Consider the following 22,363-nt stretch of genomic DNA (forward strand, 5'->3'; position numbering starts at 1 on the left):
CTTCCTGCATTTTTATATTGCTCAAGTGTGTGTAAGGCGCCGCGACTACTAGTTATAGTTTCTTATAGGAAATATTTCTGCTCAATTGGAAACACTGTTAATCTACCCCCCCCCCCCCCCCCCCCCATACGATTGTAATCTTCTAAATTTCATTTCCTGGGAGAAACAGCCGCCTCTGTGTTTTGGAAAGTTATTTTACCTAAAATAAGAAACCTGCCGCGGTCTGATAAGTGAGCTCATCCCTAATCCTTAATTGTGTCAAAGGTTCATTCTCTAAACAAGCACCACGGCGTGGTTTGCAATCAATCTCCTGTGAATATCGCCGCCGTTGATTCATTTTTCCCCGGTGTGTACAAAAGCACGGGGGCTTGTACCTTTTTTTTTTTCCCTTCAGGAAATAATTGGCTGTAGCTGTGTGTAAATACATGGTTTAAATCATAACCCGCCTTATCAGCCGCTCGCCAGTCCTGTGCTGTGTGGGAGGGAGGGGGAGCGAAGCAAAGCAAAAAGTCCTCTTTCACATGCACAATTCTGAAATTTACATCAGACCTGGACAGTTTTAGAGAATAATTCTGGCAATATTAAGCCCATTATCCAGAATTTACATCTCCATTGGAAAACTTCTGAAACTCCGAGTTTTGTTTTAACTCCTGATTCACTGATGTTCTTTCAGCTCCGGTGATATCAAAGTGCAGTAATCCCTGTTGGAGGTGTTGCCATCTAGTTATTGTTTTTATTTTCTAATCCTGCCGGCCAGGCAACGGCAGGGATGACTCATCTAAGCGTTCTCTTAACGATGCTGCAGCAGCACACATTTTCAAAACTGGTTTTTACAACCGTGATCTCATCCAAACTACAGTAGATATATAAAGCGGTGTACAGTAACCATTTACTCCAATTTGGATGCAAATGACTGGTGTAAGCCTCCCATCATGCTATTCATGTCCTAATTCAAATCAAGTACATATTCTGGACATTTTTGTTTTTATTGCCTTGCATGATGATTTTTTTTACAGTGCAACTTAAATTATGACACATCAGACATGGTTCTCTTTGCAGTTGGAGGTAAAATGAAGATTCAGAGTTCACTCTTTGGAAAACAGCCTCACCAGAAGGTCTATTTAGAAGCTGCCTGCAGCTTTCAGACGTATTGAGTGATCTTCATCAGCAGGTGTGAGTTTCCCCTAGTTGTCATGGAATGGTCTTTGTTCGAATTAAAATAATAAACACCTTAAGAACTTCCTTTCTATGACATAAGATGTAGAATACATGGAAGGCTATAATAATAACGTGCTTGAGAAATGAAAGCACACTATAAATACGCTGCTTGTGATAATGTGGCTACTTCAGCAGTGCAGGAAGGTGAATGGATGTCCATGAAATCCCGTGCGTCTCCCGTGGGTGCGCTCTGAGGGTGCACACTGCAAAAAAAAAAAAAAAAAAAACATTCAGCCTGCAAGTCGATTTAGTGAGGGGAAGACAGACATCCTTCAACCAGATAATGCTCTCTCTCTCCGCGTTGGGGTTTAATGTCATTCCCTTAATGGCGCATCAGCAGCAGCAGCAGCAGCAGCAGCAGCAGCAGCAGCTCTGCTCTTGTTGCATTGACACTTGTTTCTTCCAACACCAACACTTCCCTTCTTTGGACCATTTCCCTGGAAACGAGAAAACAAGTGAAATCATCTCCATGTGCAGTGCGCGTGTGTGGGGGAGGGAAATAAATAAATAAATAAAGAATTGACATTGAGCTTGTATTTTTTGCAGTGGGGCTAATGCTGAAGTCATTCTCCGTCTCGTACAACAGCAGCCAAGGACAAGGGAGCATCAGCAGAGAGAGAGAGAGAGAGAGTGAGAGAGTGAGGGAGAGAGAGAGAGAGGAGAGAGAAAGGTGCCTCCTCTCGCCATTGCTGATAAGTGTCTCGGCGGTGAGTCGGTGTCGGTGAGCGACGGAGACGCGCGGGGATTTAACTTCACACACACGGACGGACCCATCTATGCGTGGATTTCGGCTCTTTTCCCCTTCGCCAATGCAAACGGAAATATGCAGCGAAGCCTCACCATCCTCTACACCAGTTTACTGGGGATGTGCTTGGGATCAAGCTCAAGTTTCCCAAGTAACATCAATATAGGTGAGAATGGCGCACACGCGCGTCAGAGCCCCTTTGTGTCTCCGCGTCCGAACCTCTGCCTCAAGTTTTGCACCTTGTCTCTCTTATTTATTTATTTTTTTAATGTGTTTTATTCGTGTGTGTGTGTGTGTGTTTTTTTCTCCCTTCCCCTGATTTGTGTCTCCCGGTTTCTCTGCTGCTCAACAGGAGGATTGTTCCCCACCGAATCGCACGAATATGAGGTGTTCCGCTTCGCCCTGTCTCACCACCAGGACATCCCCAAACTGGTGCCGCAGGTGGATATGGTCAAGATGGGGAATAGCTTCTCCATGACATATGCATGTAAGTAATAGCATGTTATCTCACCGGAGCCGGATCAGTGTGTGTGTGTGTGTGGTATTTTCCATATAGTCTGTTTGTCGACTTCGTAAAGACGCGCTTTGGAACTCCGCGGGTCCGAAACACGCGCAGGTTCTGATCTCAGATATATGTTCTAGCCCTGGTGCGTTTTTTTTTATTTTTTTATTTTTTTTTAGGTTGATTTAAAAACTGTTGCGTGGGGACCGAGATGGACTTCTTGCCTCTGCTTCCATCTGCGTAATTGCAGCGTGATTTTTGCGCTCCGGAGACGCCGCGGGGAATGAAAAGCAACCTCTGCAGCAGCAGCAGCACCAGCAGCAGAGATGCCACATATAACATCAGCTTTTTACAGCTGTATGCATCCCACCGCCCGACGTGAACAAAGAGAGAAACCCACTCTAAGTGCATTTCTAATTAGCCTCCATCACAATCCGATTACCCTTTGCTGACAGAATACACCCTCCCTCCCTGAAACCCTCAACAAAGACATGCGCAATGCATATTTCAACTTTTAGGACTTCAGGATTACCTGCCTGCTGTGTATTCATACATTAAACCATTTTTATGAGGAGTGAGTGTTTTTTTTTTTTAAAGATAATGACATGCGGCCAACAAGGAAGTTAAAAATCGAGTCCCTTTTGGCTGCACCATTCTCCTGTGGCTAATGTGTGCCATTATTCCAGCCAAACAGAGCCTCCATGCCTCAGCTCCACCAAATGAGACACCATTCTAATTTGTCTCTCCTTTGTAAACCATGCACTTATCCCTCCTTTGTATTCTGACAAGATTTTGTCGCCCCTTGAGGCTCTTCGGTCTTGTTTTTTTCCTCATTCCATCCTTCGCCTCCTCTGAATTTGCCCGCGGCTCTCTGACACTCACGATAGTGAAGTCGCTTCCTTCCAGGAAGATACCCTTTGACAACTGTGCCTTCCCGACTCTCTGCTCAGGTGTGTGCCTCGGTGGCAGACATTTGATTACTTCTCTCAGACATTGTTTTTAGCGTTCCCACTTTGAAACGTGTCTGGAATTTAAAAAGAGAAATGGTTTTCACTCCATTTCCATTGGTTACGACGCAGTCAAAGATATGAATCATAGCTCAAACACAGTGTTTTTATAAAGACCCAAAATACAAGCATAATGACGTTCTGACTCAGAGTGAAAGGAAGTCAGAACGGACATTTTCTGGTTCAGTATTTTGAATAGTCAAGGACGAGGCATTCATTTTTTGGAGTCTCATTATCGGTCATCACAATCAACCAATCAACACGCTCCACTTGTGCACTTGTTGGTTAGTGTACAAAATACCAAATGGGCAAAGTTACTAATTAAATCCCTATATTTTCACAATGGCTAAATAAACATTATCAGTAGCAATTGGAATGTGACAATTTCACTTACCAGCGGTGGAAAATATGAATTATTCAAATGGAGTAAATGCAGCATTTTGTTAAACTACGCATGTTCGACGTGTGACGTGGTATGACGTAGTATATTGAGGGACCTTTATTGAAAGCTGCATGGTCTAATAACGAGTATTAAATGTGAGAAAGTACGCTGACGGTGGACGGGGACTATCAGCCAGGAGACCGCTGTTCGTGTCTCGTGTGAAACACAAATTAAACATTTACTTTTTCTTGTGTGTGAAAGTCCGCTAAGGGTGGTTGTGGTGGCATTGTGTGTGTGTGTGTGTGTGTGTGTGTGTGTGTGTCATGCAAGGCCGATATGAAATTATTTTTGCTTCAGAAACATCTACATATCCCCTGGTTTGGAGAAACATAATAATGCCATCGTTTTTGTGGTAGCAGGAGTGGGAAGAAGGTAGGTGGCTGGAGTTCTAAGGCGTTATAGCCCGGCTGACTGTAATACTCAGCTGGCTGCCGGAGAAACTTGGTCCTGTGTGACAGCCTATTTGGAATTGACAGCTTGACAAGTCTTTGCCATGAGTGATGTCTTCCATGGGTTTTTTTTTTTTTTCGTATCCATATAGCTCCTTTCCTCGTAATTCGTCAAGTCCCGGGTTTCGGCCACCCGGGTGTTGACAAGCACCGTACTGGCACAGCTGGTCTGAAGCAGAGTTAGAGCTCCGTCTTCTTCAGCACCTGAGCTAAACTCGGTGTCAGTTAAAGCATCACAACTTTCCAGTCGTAGAATTTACTTAAATCCAGCCATCATGTGACTCCAAGTGAGCAGCATGACACAAATATCTCTGACCCGTCAACATTTGGGCTCAAATAGCAAATTTGATATCTTCTCTTCGGCGAGCCATGGATCATCCCACTCTCTTTTCTTGGCCCAGAAACCGTCTGATTAAGATTTTAGCTTGGGAGACTATACCATTGCGATTATCTATTTTGCAGGTTGAGGAGTTGGCCCTGATTTATCCAAAGGTCCGTGCAGAAGGATCAGACATCTGCAGGACGGTGGTTGATGACAGATGGGTTATTGCTCGCCCACTGCTGTAGTTTTAAGCCTCCGATGGCCAAAGCATCACCACCAGGCCACCGACACTCTTCGCCTGATTGCCTGTGATGAGAAACGTGGTCTCAAATGACCCTCATCGTAGCCCACCCTAGTCCACTGGAACCTGGGTCGGGTTTAACTCTTTGCTTTGCCTGTGTGGGAACTCTCAGCTGATCATCAGCCCTGTTTTCCATGAATTTCTCCAACTTTTCTCCCGTTTCTCATTAAGGACGATAGGCAACTGCTCCGCTCTGTGATGCATTTCCACAAACTCTCTCCTCCGCTCATTGTGTCTCCGACACAAATCTTCTCTCTAGCTGTTAAAGCTGTCGAACGGCGAGACGATGATGGCGATCCTCACACCCTGAAGACATTTTCTTCTCGGACTTCCTTCGCTGTTACCCCATTTATCAGCCACTGTCCAGCGTGGAAGGCTAGACTGTCGGCTGATGGATGCACTGAAGACCGGAGGCTTCTACAAACTGCATTTCCCCTCACGGAGGTCGCAGTCTGCTGGATGCCCTCGGTCTACGGTTATTGGCTCTCAGGCAGACTGTAGTCTCCTCTGCAGGTTCATCCCCTAGTCCAGTATGTTGAATAGCCAACATGATTTTTATTGAATAATGTCACCGCACCACCGAAAGAACAGATAAATACAGCAAGAATATAAAGCAGATCAACCCTAATAACAAGCAAATCTCCATATCAACAATGGATACATAAACATAAAGCCAAAAATGTCACATTAAATATATATGATAGCTTCTATCACTTACTTTAACATTATATATGAAATATTAAAATGTAATGAATGCATCATTTGTCAGACTATACACACTAAATGTTCTATGTTCTTCTTATTTAAACTACAGGGAGGAACAGCATGCTAAACATTGTCAGGCTTCCAAACATAGATGATAAAACATATAGTTGCTGATAGAAAGTTTTAGTAATTCCACAAATAGCCGCACACACAACAACAACTAAGAGCTCTGGGAAATGCTCCAACCTGATTGGTAGACTCTGATGATTATCATTAAGACTGATGGTGGCCAGTAAACATTTGTATGAGGCTGTTTGTAATTTAATAGTAGCAGTTCTTATCCGTTTTAGTTATGATTGCAAATACAGCATAATTGCAATCTGTAGATGTATGATCACTCTGTGCTGGCTGCTGCCGTATGTGAACACTATCACAAAAAGGACATTTGCTAGAAGATTTACACACATTATTCCGTATAATTCTCTTATGTACCTGTTCATAAAAACAGTTGGCTTCTGTGTGTGTTGTTTTGCAGAGTTGCATTTAAAAACCACAGTAAAAGAGCTGCAGTAAATATTTTCTGCTATTACCCCCTCCCAGCCCCCCCTCAGCTATTTAGATCCAGGGGAGCCAGGCAGAGAGCTGTGTAATGAAATGTAAACACACCCAAGATGCCCTCATTAATGAGATGGTCCTCAGCTCAGAAGGGAATGTGATGTGAATGTGAGGATCGGGGCTGCGGCTTAGCGTTTCCAAAACATGGCGCCTATAGCGGTGGGGGAGGGAGGGGTGACAATAATGTCTTAGTCACACTTGAGTGCAGAGACAGTAGCATGCATACAGTAGGCTTGTAAAAGGCAGAACGACTACACAACATTCAAAGTTGGCCCCTCCTCCCCGATGCAACGGCACCAGCTGACCCCTGATTCGCTCTCGTTTGGGAACCGGCTTTGCCTGCTTTGCATTTTGCCGATACGTATTTTAACGTGCAGCATGTCGTACCTTCTGTTAAATGCAAGTTTCTTTACTGTCTACTCAGTAGAATTTCTTCCAAAATCCATTTAAAAATGGGTCAAAAGTGTAAAACGAGAAAAAGAAATACAGAGATCAAATATCCCGGTCTGAAACATTTCAGCAAATACGTGAAACTGATTATTTCATCATGTTTCACCGCTAATATTCCGGTTTTTAGAGCTTAACTGGATCCAGAGCAGTGTCGGCACCACAGGACATCCTCAGATTCCCCCTCCATCCACTCACCCCCTCTCATCCGCGTGATGCCATCAAATATGACATCTTCTCTTCAATGTATCACGCATATCACTGCCGACCATGGGCGTGACGGTGGGCTGTGGAACAAGCGTGTCACAAAGATTCACGGCGGAGGGAGATGGCAAAAATGAAAGTGACACCTCTTCCTGCCGTGTGTCAATCGGCCCTGAAAGGGATTTTAGATGTGAAGGCTGTAGAGACGCGTTTGTAAGGGGGAGAAAAAGAAGGGCTCTAGGGCCGGCTTATAATGAGTCAGATGAGAAAAAGCAGCCTATTCCTGGTTTTCTATTTAATATGCGTGTGTGGGGGGAGTGTGTGTGTATGTATATGCATCTGGGTGCTCGTTCTGGCATCAGTGTAGGATGTCGTGAGTGGGTGACAGTTCACCTCTGTAAGTGTGTGTGTGTGTGTGTGTGTGTGTGTGTGTGTGTGTGGGAATCGTGTCTCGGGGGCTCTCGGGGGTCCGCCAGCGTGAAAAGCTGCGGGTGAATGGGCCCTTGTGAGCGGGGATGAATGGAGCTCCGGATGAGGGTGATACTCATCAGCTGGCTCTTATGACCAACCACTTCCTCCAGCAAGCAAGCCCTCCCAACACACACACACACACACACACACACACACACACACACACACGCTCGCTGGCACCTGCAGGAGAAACAGGGGTGTTGGAGTTTGGGAGGGCGAGGGCAAAGGTGAAAGACAAAACAAAGAGGAGAAGGGAAATCACAACAGAGACGTTGGACGTTAATGGCGAAGTGATCTATTTTATTTCCCGCCTGTGGAGTCAGCGGGGGAAGTAATGACCATGGCAACGCTGTCGGCATAATGTCAGATAGGACGCCGGAGCTAATTTGCATTTCTCTGTCTTCTTTTCTTTGGCTCTCACACACAAACCGAGTCATAAAGTGATAGGAAAGCTGGTTTTTTTTGCATTAATTATGACTTATTTTTCTATATGTGCCAGTGTCTGCACGGTTCTTCCTGGACCGGCTCATTGTAACGTGTTTCCAGTGGTTTAAAAATAACTGCCAGGGATGCTGTGTGTACATGGAGAATATTAGTCACTGTTCCCCTCAGTTAGATATCACATTACCATAATCTGCTATTGACTTGGTTTGTAATAAGGACATCACTGAATCGCTAGCTTCATGCCAAATCCCCTGCAGGCTCACGTTTATATACTCTCCTCTTTGATACCCCCCCCCCATGCACGTGGTGGGATTCAGGCTAAGCTTCGGCTATTTTTGGTCTGAAAAATCTGTCCACTGAAGATCGCACCTCGACACCAAACGTAACATTCCAGAATCCGATGTATTCGTTTAGCCTTTTCCGAGTCGCTAATTAGCGCTTTTTGATTTTCCGTCCGGTTCAGCCGGCCTGATAATAAACCTTTCATTAAGACTAATTAGTGTTCATGACGAGGACCATTTGGTGTGTCACCGCGGCGTAGGCAGCAGTATTTCCCCGCGTCTCTGAGGGTCGGTTAAAGAGGACTGGGGGAGGATCTGTGAGGGAGCCGGGATCAATGAACTGAGCACCGCACAGAAGCCTGCACGGGCGATCAATACGGCACAGATGAGAGGGGAGGGGGGGGCTTCCCTTCAGGGCAGAGGACGGATATGAATTACTGTTAGGTGATGGGATGAATGTAGGTCTATGACAGAGTACAGGTAGAGGTCAAGTACTGGGAGGGTCGAACTCTGGTGGTGAATCAAAGCCGTTACATTGATAATCACTGTAATGAGTATAAACATTACTATATTTTTGGCACCGGCTATCTTTATTAAGTTATCGATATGAGTGGATGACATCCCAAAGGAACAGGATGTGATGTCACAGGCCTGATATAGACGATCGGGAACTACCGAGCAAAGCAATGCAGCCGTTCTTAGTCTCATACTGTAATGTTCTCTACAACTATAGTCTGGTGCAAGAGTTAATCATGAAAGGATAATTCCAGGTTATTACAATTTATTTTTTGCAGACTATCACTAATAGCATCACACTCACCAAGTTGATTGCTAATTTAATCTTTTATATACACCCTCAGGTTAACCAAACCAATTTGAAAGAGGAAATAAATGAAAATTGGGGAAGTAATTACCCAAACTGCCTCCCCGATTCAACTCGACATTCGGTACTTCAGGTGTTCGCTTCTTCTTCAGTTTTTACCTCGACCTTTTCACGGCTCGTGACCTTGTAAAACAAAGTGATCCATCGTCGCCGCTTCCATCCCAAATCAAGCCAACCGAAGAGGGGTATATTTTTCTGCCTTATTCTAATTTTTTGTGACAGGCCTGCAGAGGGCAAGTTATCCAGTATAACTCATAGCAAAGTTGGAGTCCGTCTGCTGCAACATCCACCTGACTTTTCCTCATCAGGGAACTGGCTCTGACTGCCAAGTGGAAATGTGTGAGACTGCTTCATGGTCACACACACACACACACACACACACACACACACACACAATAGCTAACGAGGGACGGAGCGCTAGTAGATGCATTTAATGTATTATTCAATGCATCCAAAGCTATCACTTCATGGATTGCTAAGCAGCAATAATATATATATGAACTCACTCTGTGAAGCACCGTTATGTTTAATCCTCATCTCTCTGTTGGATCTGCCAGAAGAAAGCCGTTCATGAAACAAGGGTGGGGTCAGAGGTTAAGCTACAAGTTCAGGGTGGCTTGTGTCACCGAGGCTCTGGGGGTATTTTACCGTGTTGCCACTGTGTCAGTCATTGAGACACCCAGCTGTGCTGACTGACTTCTACAACGCAATGCATGTGTAGAGGGATTACCCAGCGTTAAATGCGTTGTTGTAAAAGCCGGATGAGTAGCAGATCGCCGCTTCGACCCCTCCGATTGGCCGGGACATGGCCGTTATTTCTCGAGGTGAAAGCGAAGAGAATGGGGGGCGGACAAAAAAAAACAAAAACAGAAAGCTGACTGTTGTTCTCTTGGGCTGGAGTCTGGCAGGTGCTGGTTTGATGAATGAGAAGGCATGGATTTATTTTATTTTTTGTGCTCCGGAGGGCCAGGGATAGAGAATGGCCCACAGCAATCAATGTAGATCAGCTAGAACTGCTCCCAGAGCAGCTGAGTGTGGAGCGGGAGGGTTGTTCCTGGGTGTTGTGCGAGCCTGAGTTGTTTCACAAAAAGAAGAGGGAAGAGAGAAAGATGATGAGGAAGGAGGAAATAATATGTCATTTAATCTCATCACCTGCTGTACCGATTTCTAAGGAGCTCTCATAAAAATCCATTAAGAGCCTTGAGGTTTGAGACATTTTTGGTGTTCACACCTGCACTTCCTGTTCACCACCTGAACATGTACTCTTTACCGATGCTCCCTCATTGTCTTTCTAAGCCTGCTCTTCCTCAGTATGCACTAGATTTAAACAAATCTGTCGTCTCCGGCGTTAATGGCAGCCGCGACGTGGAGGTCTGATTTGAGACGTGTGGGCCCGGCAATTAGAAAACAATGTGGGTTTTTTTGGGAGGGGGAGGGGGCTGAGGACCAGGATTTGTTGCCTGTGGGGGTGGAGGGACGAGCGGCGTATGATGGCAGCTGTCATGTTTTGTTTTTTCGGCAAAGACAGAAGCGAGTCCCTCTTTTGTCATACGACACATCTCTGGAGCTTCGGTGTACTTTAATGAGGAACAAAGCCGACAAGCATATTAAACACGGTGACAGAGTGTAACTGCTCCTACGCTGACAGCACGAGACTGCTCTTGTGCACCGATCGTCCCAGCTGAAACACTGCCTTCCTGTGACACCACACCAGTTGCTGTAGGAAGCAAACGTCACCAGGCGATATATTACAATGATGACTGTGAGAGGATATAAATCTGTCTGCAACCTCTTAATTCCGTCGTTTCTCCCTTATATTTTCGGGTCTATTCCACTTTTGAGGCTAATTTTTCAAATTGGTGAGCAGGACTAATGCAACCTCATATTGACCAACGAGTTAAAATAAAGGTTTAAATAAAAAAATATTGGATTCATGTAATTGACCTCCTTAGTTACTGTTGCTACGTCTGTCAAGCTTTCTGTTCCAACACAATCAAAAGACAGGCTCCTTGTCTTCAGATCGAGGTGGATAAAATCAGGCTGCTCAGTTTGTTTTTGAAAGAAGAATGACGCCTTAAAGCATAGCTAACAATATGCTACTTGGCTTTGCATTCCTAGGTCACGCATAGGGGTGGATAAAAATATCGATACGGCAATATATCGCGATACTTTGCCGCCCAATACAATATTGATTTTTCAACTCCAAAGATAGATTTTAAAAAAAAAGAAAAGATCCATGTTTAGCTGCGTTGTGAATGCAGTACTTTATCCTTTTTCATTTTATTTTTAATATTTATTCCATTGAATTTCATGGGAATTAATAAAATGGAGAGGCTGTTTTGAATTAAATAGTTTTGACTCAATTTGTCCCTGATCAATATCATCTGATGTACATATACAGGTACTTGTGTTTTCATCTTTATTTATATCGCAATATCGTGATATGTATCGTATCGTGACCAAAGTATCGTGATACGTATCGTATTGTGATCAAAGTATCGTGATATGTATCGTATCGTGAGGTTCTTGCCAATACTCACCCCTTGTCACGCACTTCACGTTATAGCAGATTCATTCTCTGCACTTTTTGCTTTACGCTCCTTTGGTTTTTACCTTTCACAATAAAAGCCCTGGGCATATACGCGACATCACTGCTCACTGGGGCAACTTAAATTACAACAAATTATCTTACGATATCTATTTATTCCAACAACAAAGAAATGTATTAATTATACAGCCACCGTTGATCTGGCAGGTTTTAATTCTGCAAGGTTTTAAAGATGAGCTCCAGTATAATCCTCTACATGGAACTCCCTGTACGGCAAGTAGTGAATGAGATTTCGGACACAACCCAAATATTGACGGGCCAGCCGTGCCTGCATGGTTACGGTTGCTAAGCAATGATTGGATGTTTGCTGTTCCGGAAAGGGTTTTATCACACTGTTCATAACATCAGCATGATGAAGTACCTTAATATGAACCAAAATCACTCCTCGCTATTCATTCTAGCTATAAACTTGATTTTCAACTCATTAAAAATTACTTGACGATAACAATAATCAATTATTAATATATCAAACAAAAGGGACAAATGTTAGGTTCTCAAATTAAAGAAATTGCTCCTTTTATTGAAAGGCGTCACCTTGAGGAATCCTCTGGAGAATTATTATGGCCATTTCGTTACCCGCTGCTAGTTAATTGTTAAATAAATGAAAACGACTGCCATGTTGTATTAATAGATTCTGCTCAGGTCTTTTATGAACACCTAATTTCTCACTGACAGTTGTTCAATGTTTATAGCGGATCCCGATGAATTAGCATGCAGCTTGTGTGTGTTTGCCGTCGTCTCGTACACACACATCCACCTCCATCGCGTCTCCTGGGAGACGACGTCGGCACCGATAACGCAGATGGAGAGATAATTGCGAAGGGATGATTGTTGAGGAGATAATTGGAGATTCCCATACCCTCCTGGCAGGAGCTGGTCTGGGCCGGGCTTCTGACCCGCTGCCCAGGTAAGCGTCCATTCAGCAGGTGGCTGCAAAAACCTGATTGGAAACGTGGCAGGAAATACCTACGAGGAGGCGAGACAAGAGCTTGGCGTGGAAGGGTTAGAGAGTGAGACACGGGGAAGAGAGAGAGACATGCTCGGAGCCGAGAGGAGTGCTCTCACACCCTCGATTACCCGTTAAATGAGGCGACGCGGTGCCATTGTTTTATTACTTAGAGGAAATAGGAGGAATCTAGATTTCGCTGTGTGGTCCCTCTGTTTCCCACTGCTGGGCTGGCATCTGGTCCCTTTGTTTCGCAGCAGTCTCTCTATCATCTCCTCTCACAGACACTAATGCCTCTGTTTCTTCTTCTCCCCCGGCTTTGCCTTCTGTTCGCCCTCACCTACATTTTCAAGACACGCTTGCTTTTTGGCTCATCCTTATTAACCTTCCATTGGCCCCGTTTCGACTAATGTAATCTCTCATGAGTATCCAACGCCTCCCACCATTAATCTAAGATCTGTTTGGCTGGTCAGCTGCTCTGATCACTGCTATTCCCCAGCGGTGGAGGCTTAAGAGTTTAAGAGTCTTCCTGTCTGCACATCTATTTTTTCCTCACTTCACCTCCTCATCTGTCTTTTCCTTCCCTTTTCTCGACTATTGGCTCTCTTTTTTTCCACACCTACCAGTAACAACAGTGACATAAACACAATTTTATTGCTCCTGCACAGGCGGTAAATCTCCCTTAAGCTTGAGGAGCTAAAGCTGTTTATGCCGGAGCATAGTGAGCGCACCTCTCTGAGCACAACACTCATGGGGAAAGGCAGCGAGGCAAAGCCCACACCCATCTAAAAAGCTCTAAAAACCCCGTTTTGCATGTCTCGACTCGGTATCATAGAGTACGCATGGGTGAAATCATCTCATCGCAGCAGCCTACGTTGGCAAATTATCACGGAATCAGTCATTTTCAGAATAGATTTGAAGTCGATCGTTGGAGATGCCGAAGAAAACTGTCCTCGGGGTAAAACCCTACGACCCTACGTCTTCTGGGTCTCTGTCGTATACCTTTCAGCACCTCAGATCGTCACGAGATCCAACGAAAACATGAAATTTCATCTTGTCAAGGAGCTAGCAGCTAGGGGGCGGGGCTTTGGTGTGTGCGTGGTGACACGTAGCAGTGTCACAAAAACGGTGGCTCTTTAAGAGGTTTTCGTGTAGAAATGATGCAATTGAATCAGTTAGGTCAGAAGTGGAGAGTATTTCTACATTGAAAGGAGGGAAAAGATGCTTTCGCTCTTCGCGTTTGGCAAGAGTTTGATTGACAGATGGTTCGTCCTATCACCTGGCAACACTTTTTTTTAAAGTGCCCTTTCCGTTTCCAATGACGGCTTCTCAGATGGTTCGGTGTAACCGTGTGTAACAAACCATCTGGCGGGTTACTCCGTCCTCTGGATGGAAAGAGATTTATTGTGTGTGGGCTGAACAGTTAATCGTTAAATCGGCATTGCGATGTAACGGAACACGATTTTCCAATCGCAAAGGCTGCGATGTCCTCCGCTTCAAGTGACACGTTAGTGAGAGTAGAAGAAAACCATCCACATGTTTATATTCCGTTGTTATCAGAGTGGCGTCGCTCCTTCGGGGAGCAGTTCCGTGCATACCGAGGCGTACGTAGTAAAGTTAGCATATTAATAAAACCTGCAGCTCCTCACGACTCAATTAGGGGATAAGCCAAAACAAACCCGACTACGGTCTGGAAGCTGAAGCTGGAACAGTTAACAAGTTTACCATTTAATTTGTGTGATTTATCACTGTAAGATAAGATAAGAGGAAGGGAAGATAAGGATTTCTTTTTTTAATTGCACACTGAATCGCATTTGCAGTACCGTTCCAAAAGAAAACCATAGCTATTCGATGATTTCCCCGTGTTGTTGAGTGCTAACGCTGAATAAATCATGCTGTGGAGGCCACCCCCACCCATCACCTGAGGGATTTTTCACAAACACATGCTCCGTGTGAGACGCTCTCTCGTCAAAAACCAGCAAGACTTTCTTCTTCTTTCCGGCGGAGGAGGAGGGGGTGCAGCCCCTGAATGCATGTGAATGGGAGATCAGCTCCTTTTTCGCCCTGCCTCTCATTAACGTAGCCGATTAGCTCTCGGGAAGATGGATGGGACCGGCGGGACCACAACATGCTCTCTGTTTTTATTACACACATCAGCTGACAGTTATTAGCCATGGGTGGCTGAGTGGAGGATGATTGTGTGCGTCCTCCAGTGTCTGGTGTCAGATGTGTTTATCTCCCCTCAAAGTGCTGCGTGGTTGATTGAGTGACCCTTCACCCCTGTGAAGGTGGCGTATATCACTGCCTGATGTGACGACAACCTCCCTGCTCCTGACATGCCTCTCATCTTTCCAAACCATACCTTGAAGCAAATGTGGAAACAAATATTAATGAGACTTAATCTGCCAAGTGAAGGAACTGTATGCCAGATTCATGTTGTCATACCTGCACTGTTTGTTTATCTTGTATATGTGATTTCATTACGAGGCATTTTATGCCTTTTTTAGACAGTAGAGAGATTATGAGTGGACGGGAAGATGGGGAATGAAACAAAGATGCCCAACCAGACTTGATCCAGGAACCTTCTGGTTCACCTTCAGCACTTTAACCCTTAGGTTCACACAGGCAATTAATATTGTTTAATAGATGGAGCCAAATATTGTCATTTTCGTTCATTGGTTGCAAAGAATTCATGACAAATATGTCTCTGGTGTTCGGACTTGAAGTTGATGCCTTGGGCTGATGAGATTGTGACATATTGACAAAATGTTTAATTGAATAGTAAAAGAAAATCTGAAGCTGCTGTTGGAAAATAGACGCTTGCAGTTTTAGTGACCTTGTTGTGTCCCTTTTTTACTACCAGGTTTGAGTGAAAATCGATTGAATTGGATGCATGAATGGATTGGATGGACAACATAGTGGATGGTAGTAATAGTAGTAATAGAACTGACACTCTGGATGAAGGCGGTGAGTGGTTTTGGGACTAAGGTGGAGGACAGTTGAGCTGGATTCGGGTGCTCACTCTTCCATTCCACCATCTTTGTTTGTCATTTTGTTTCTTTGGACTGTCACAGAACCACATTCACAGACTAGATATACTTTGATCAGGAGATCAGATGAGCTACTTAATTGGATGTCCTATTTTGTGCAATCCCCTGACATGTCACTCCTCAGTAGTGAGGCTCTTTTTTTTTTTAAATAAATAAAATAAAAACAGACCTTTATGGATGGCTGAACATGAACCCTCCAATCAGTGCCTCCTCTGCAGCTGAAGCCAGCGCCCTGCTGTGAAATTCCTTCTGTGCTGCTGACCTTAATGCTGCACAGGATAATGGGCATGCAAGTCCCAGGGGTAGAAAATAGTAGAAGCCCCGTGCTCCTTCTGTGTGTATTTGTGGAGGCGTATGATGTATACAAAGTCCTTGTCAGAATCTGTGGTTTGCGTGCGGTCGCAGTAGAAAACCCATGAGTCCACACTGTGTTTGCTTAGCCACCGTGCTCGACAGGCATTCCTCATATTGATTCTCATAAACCTGGCTGTGGCTTCCTCTAAAAATATGTTTGAAATGATTTTGTGACTGCAGCCGGTACAATGCAATGCAACTATATTGATTTTTCTTTTTTTGACGTATTGAAAAAAAGAATCGCAGTCCTACATTGTGCACACATAGATGAGTGTGAGGAGCAGCTGTGAGACATGCACAAGGGCACCTTCACACCTTTGACTGATGCGGATTCCCATCAAAAATTAACCGGTGTCACGGCGGTCACTCAAATGGTCTCCCTATCAGGATCAAGAACTTTAAAAATCGGTTTTATGGATTTCTTTTATGTCTTGACATCTTTTTTTTATTATTAAAGGTTCATGCTGTAAACTATAAGTTTATTAGAATCTATCATTGTTTCCAATACATATATTTTTTTTTTACAAGTTCATTATTCATGCAGTCATAAAGTCAGAACCAGTAATGGCCCACTAGTATTATGTGATTCTTACCGGGCTATGAAAATTCACCGGCAGTATGAGGATGCAGCGCTGGTCCCAGCCTGCCTTTCATCCACGACTTCAGATGCAGGAACAACTGTCAGGAACACGCCCCTCTTTGTGCAGCCGGCGCAGACGTGTCTGTCATTTGATATTTGGCTCATGCTAAGCAGAGGAACAGCTGCAGGGCACAGGAAACAGAGACGGGGAAGACGGTATCTGCGTGAGTTGTTTCTGACAGCTCCTCCTGTTGTGAGGGGATCGCTCCCTTTAGGATTGGAGTTGTTCCTCTCCTTTCCTGCAGCTCAGCCCTCTTTGACCACGCCAAAATGCAAATCAACCTATTGTTCATTCATGCGAAAAGTTTACGGCTGAAAAAAAAAAATTTCCAGTAAGCCTTTCTCTGTGTGAATGCCGAGTTTTGTTGACTTGGTTTGTTGGAGTGTCAACAAAAAAAACTGCAAATCCATTATTTGAGAATTTATCAAATGGAGGAGTTTGCGAAGCCAAGACAGTTTTTGCAAATTTGCTAATTCCTTGAAGAGGAAACTTAATTATGACAAAATGTCCAAACACTCACGATTCCCACTTCATTTCCCCAAAAAGTCCCTTTAGCAGCTCTGAGCTACTGTAATCCCTGCCAGAGAAACAGCCCGTTGCCCGGGCAACCTCAGTTCTGCCGCCGTGGCAGCTGTAACCGTGGTGAGGAGACACGGAGTGCCAGGGTGGACAGGTGTTGCCGGGGTCTCCGAGATCACTTCAGGTCTCTCGGCCCGGCCTCCGACGTCGTTACACATGTGGAGCCGCCGCTAACAAGCCGCTCACACACACACACACACACGCTGAAAACACACACACGCCTCGCCGCTATTCTGCTATCAGAACAAGAGCCGAGACCGCTGAGTTACACTAACGCTCTGTGTCATGCTCTTGTCGAATTAGACGAGCACATGGTTCTCTTGCCAGCTCAGAGCAGGAGGTCCGTGCCACATGGCTGCATGTTTTTTTTTTTTTTTTTTTTTCTGGACACACATACTGTAGGTATGAGAAATGACTCATATTCAGTGAAACATGGTAACCTGCTGCAGGCCAGGAGTAATGGGACACTGCACAAAAAGTCAAACAAGCTCTCATTACCTTTCAGCCAGGCAGAACGTGGAGGCCACTGGTGAAATTGGTCCCAAAAAAAATAAGGGGGGGGCGGGGGTGTGATGTGTGCTAGTGGAAAGCAATAGCTGAGAGAGTGTTTATTTAACAGCAACAGCGAGTGCAGACCATGAAGGAAAGATAGTTCTGTTACTGAGTCAGTGTAGCGAGGCTCAAAATGTCTATTTCAGGGCTCGCTTTAAGTAGGGTGAGTCACCAGGCTTTTGGACCACTAGAGACTGTGTGTGTGTGTGTGTGTGTGTGTGTGTGTGTGTGTGTGTGTGTTAATGCGATGTATTTCTATGTGATACCGCTGAATGTCTCACCCTCCCTCTATCTCCGTCACACACACACACGTGCTCGCCCGGCGGGTGCAGGTCTGTGACGGGGTTAGGCGTTTTTGGGCGCGGGCCATCCTCTCTGTGTCTTCCCCTCGGCTCCCTAGCAGCGAGCTGGCCCTCGCGCGGGGACAGGCAGCCGCTTCAATCTGTTTGGTAAATACTGGGATAAGTAAGGCCCACCCATCACCGTGGCACAAAATATCCCAGACCGGACCTGCGAGTGCAAAGATAGCACACGGCGCCGCGCTGAAAGGACGAGCCTTCTGGACAGGACAGTCAACATACATTAGCTATTTTTAAGATATCAAAAGGGTGTGAAGGAAGTCGGAGTGACAAACAGACAATGAGAGAAAGAGAAATGTGGAGACGGAGAAAGCAAAATGAGGGATGCAAACCACCTACTACTGCCGGTAAAATGTCAATGGAACTCCGGGGATGCATTGATTAACCTCCCTGCCCCTAATCTGCCTTCACCGCCTCACCGAAGGCAAACACACAGACTGGTGCTGTGCAGACGGACGAACATGACACAGAGGAGCTGAATGGAGACGAGGTTGAGGCTATGAGAGCTATTCTTAACCGGAAAATTCAAAAGCACTGTGTTTGACTGAAAGGGTAAACAATGGTACAAGGTTCATCCATCGTCGTATTACAGAAATGGTCTCTTTTATTCTCTCTGTTCAGAATTTTGTTGCCCTATTTTTAACAACTTGAACTTTTTAAACATCTGCACAAAGTGAACTTCCACACTACCTAGAATTCAATTTGGTTCAATACAGTTTAGCTCAATTGAGTTCATGCAATGATTAATTCAATCCAGGGCTGCAACTCTCCACTATTTCCACGATCAATTAAGTGATTACTGTTTTGGTCTAAAGACCATCAGTGCATTGTAATATTGAACATCATAATTTCAGAGTCAATGGGCTCGTCTTCATGACGCTTTGAACACAAAAATGTTCAATTCACCGTAATGTAAGAGGGGATGAAGCAATAAATGTTTGCACCGGAGAAGCTGGATCGACCGTCGGATTGATTATTTGACTAATAGCAGCTTGAATTCAACGCGTCTCGTCCATCCCACATGAGGAAACCTCAAAGTTAAAGTACCGCACGATCGTTACAGGACTACATCGGATGTAAGTGTCAATAAGAGGCGAGACGGACACATTTTATGATATTGAGTTGAATGTGAATTGATTGCTGTGGTGCAAATCCTACAATCCTTCTAACATTTTCATTACGTCCCCTGTCACTGTTTTTTCTCTTTTCTCCCTGGCAGTTTGCTCCCAGTTCTCCAAAGGTGTGTACGCCATCATCGGCCTGTACGACAGGAAGACGGTCAACATGCTCATGTCCTTCTGCGGCGCGCTGCACGTCTGCTTCGTCACGCCGTCCTTCCCCATCGAGACGGCCAACCAGTTCGTCATCCAGCTGAGGCCCGAGCTCCAGGACGCTCTGGTGGGAGTGATCGAGCACTACGGGTGGACCAAGTTTGTCTACATGTACAGCTCTGACTCAGGTAGGAAACCTGGAACTGGTTTATTTAATCTCCCAGCATGCAATACATCTGGAAAAAAAAAACATTTTAATTTCATATGTAGGTTTTCAATTCATTATTAGTTCAATCTTTCTTAAAAAACCTATAATAAAGCAGTTCAAGTACATGTGCATAAAGACAGTCAGAAGCAACCAGCCACCAACAGACATCTTCATATTGCCATGGCGACAGCAATGGGGTCAATTGTAGTCATTGTGCAGCACTGAACAGGCATAAGAACATTTTTTTTTCTCAGCCCACCGTCTTTCTGCAGACGGGGAGCACTGAAAAGAAACATTGACCCGCACTGACTAGCAGATAAATCACACAATGGAACAAAAGATGAAGCTTTTCATTGGGCAGTCCCCGGCAGTTTACCCATGTTGCAACAGTCCCTTTGTCAGCAGCATTCCAAAAAATAATAAATAAATCAACGCAAAAAGTGCTGTAGGATATACAATTTAAACACATTCATAACATTCCTGCAGAAATAAATCAGCACACCTGCCAGCCTCCTTCTCTCCAGCCGATCAGCCTCACCCCTCTCATAACACCGCGCCATCTGTCCCAGGTGCTGTGGCTTTTGGAGCATGACTTCCAGGAGGGGGGGAGTGGGGTATTTTGTGCATTTTGCATATTATTGCAACTTTTATCCACTTGTGTTTGACTCGTGTGAGACATAAGCAGGCTTAAGTCAGCTTTAAAAGACAGACGGCATCATGTCACTCTGCAAAGCGCACCATGGAGCGGTGACAGGGGAGATTTCACAGCGGGCTCGAGCCCTCTTGATTCATGATCGCCGTAGCAACGCACACGTCCCAACGATTTTTTTTAGCTTCTGTGATGCCTTCATTACCAACTCACAAACAGTTGGGTTGTGTGTGTGTGTGTGTGTGTGTGTGTGTGTGTGTGTGTGTGTGTGTGTGTGTGTGTGTGTGTGTGTGTGGGTCACCCTTGTGTGATTGAATGGCGGGATGAAGGCGGTGAAATCCATATCTGTAGTCCTCTGTTGCCTGGATACTACGCTAGTCACCCTTCCTTCAGGGTTATTTTAAGCCGTTAAGAAAAGTGTGTTTGTGTGTGTGTGTGTGTGTGTGTGTGTGTGTGTGTGTGTGTGTGTGTGTGTGTGTGTGTGTGTGTGTGTGTGTGTGTGTGTGTGTGTGTGTGTGTGTGTGTGCTTTTTCCAAATATTGTATTTTTTTCAAGGACTGTTAAGTGATATTGCCTCTAAAAAAAAAAGGTCAAACGCTCTCTAATGTTTAATCTAATTTATATTTATATTTGATATGTATTTTCAACTGCAGATTTTTTTTTCAGTGTTTTGATCCAAGCGGGCATTTCTGGCACAACTTCACTTGATTTCATGGTGCATGGAGAAAAAAGTCTAAAGAGGTCAAAACTCCAGCTACCCCTGTAGTGTGTATATATATATATATATATATATATATATATATATATATATATATATATATATATAAAACAACTATATCTCCTTTTTTTCTCTTAACATCTTTCTTACCGCGCCGCAGCCGCACATAAAAGTGCCTCACATTTTTATTTTCAAAAGCCAAGAATGGGAAAACAAATTTAAAAACCCATTAAACCTATCATAAACAATATTCTGGAAATGGCTTCCCCAAAGTGTTATTTTCTCTACTCTCCATTCTCTGGTGCCCGGGCCTCCTTGTATTGCCTCTGGCTGGAAGGATGCTTATGACAGCCAGATTCCATTATGATATTATACTCTTCCAGGATTCCTTCGGAGGACCTTTTTTTTTTATTTTTTTTACATTGGCCACTCTCACGAGCCTCCCTGTCAGGCTCGCTCTGATTTATAAGAGCCACATTTGAAAACACGAGCTGATATTCGATGGATACATAGTACGACTAAAAAGGGAGGAACGCAGGGAAGGAATGAAGGACAGATGAGAGAAGTTGCTCTCCAGCTAATTCATTACGGGTATAAAACATTGCTTGGCCAATCTGCAACCAGATTAACAAATATATACGCACATAAAGACACGAGGAAACACATAAGGTCATTTAAATAGGAGTGAATGGATCAAATTAGCCGCTTTAATAGGACAGAGCCTCTTTTTCAAGCTGCTGGGTGAGTTTGTGTAGCAGGGTGCTGTCCATGGTGCTGAAACCAGGACTCCATCCAAAGACAGTTCAGTCCATTCTCCTCAGGGACCCGCTGGCCTTATTCACGGCCACATTAACTGCCCCCCCGCCCCATGTTCCCATGCCTATCGTCAGTTTCATCACAGCTACTGCTGAATCCGTCAGCACCAAGGACTATTATTCACTCACCGACGACATTGAACAGAGAGACACCACAGGACGGTGCTTCCATGTGTCTGTGTTGTGGTCATATGTGGAGGTGACACAGCATCCATCTTTAAAATGTCTTAATGACCTGGTTCATACAGGCAGCACAAATTGCCTGGAGAGCAGCTGGCATGAATTTTCATAATATTCCAGGGGCAATCATCTTTCAGAGGCTGCCTTTCCTCATTCTTCTTTTGACAGCCTCTGTGTTGCTGTTGTTGCAGATAAGCCATATTTACATTCGCCCCAATATGCATAAAATGCCTGTGTGAACATGAACAAACAAGCATGGAGGATACACAAAACACATTATGTGTGGGCCCACGGTGGCTCTAACGGTGTTTGCCAGCTTAGCGGAGGCAAAACAAATAGTGCTACATCATGTATTAGTTTACATTTTTCTAAATTTTTGTAATTGCTATAATTCATT

At 44.6% G+C, this 22,363-nt stretch overlaps 1 protein-coding gene across 3 annotated transcripts in view; it reads left to right on the forward strand.

Annotated features, from left to right (window-relative positions):
- Positions 1-1,941: 1,941 nt before the first annotated feature.
- Positions 1,942-22,363, forward strand: part of gria1a (glutamate receptor, ionotropic, AMPA 1a) — a 61,059-nt gene continuing 40,637 nt past the window's right edge. For all 3 annotated transcript variants that reach the window (XM_084009162.1, XM_084009163.1, XM_084009164.1), the window contains exons 1-3: positions 1,942-2,129; positions 2,316-2,450; positions 19,345-19,584. In XM_084009162.1, coding sequence (XP_083865288.1) covers positions 2,042-2,129; positions 2,316-2,450; positions 19,345-19,584 — 463 coding nt within the window. In that variant the 5' untranslated portion in view covers positions 1,942-2,041. The remainder of the gene's footprint in view (positions 2,130-2,315; positions 2,451-19,344; positions 19,585-22,363) is intronic.

The sequence above is a fragment of the Eutrigla gurnardus genome, assembly GCF_963514095.1.
Source record: "Eutrigla gurnardus genome assembly, chromosome: 5".
NCBI lineage: Eukaryota > Metazoa > Chordata > Actinopteri > Perciformes > Triglidae > Eutrigla > Eutrigla gurnardus.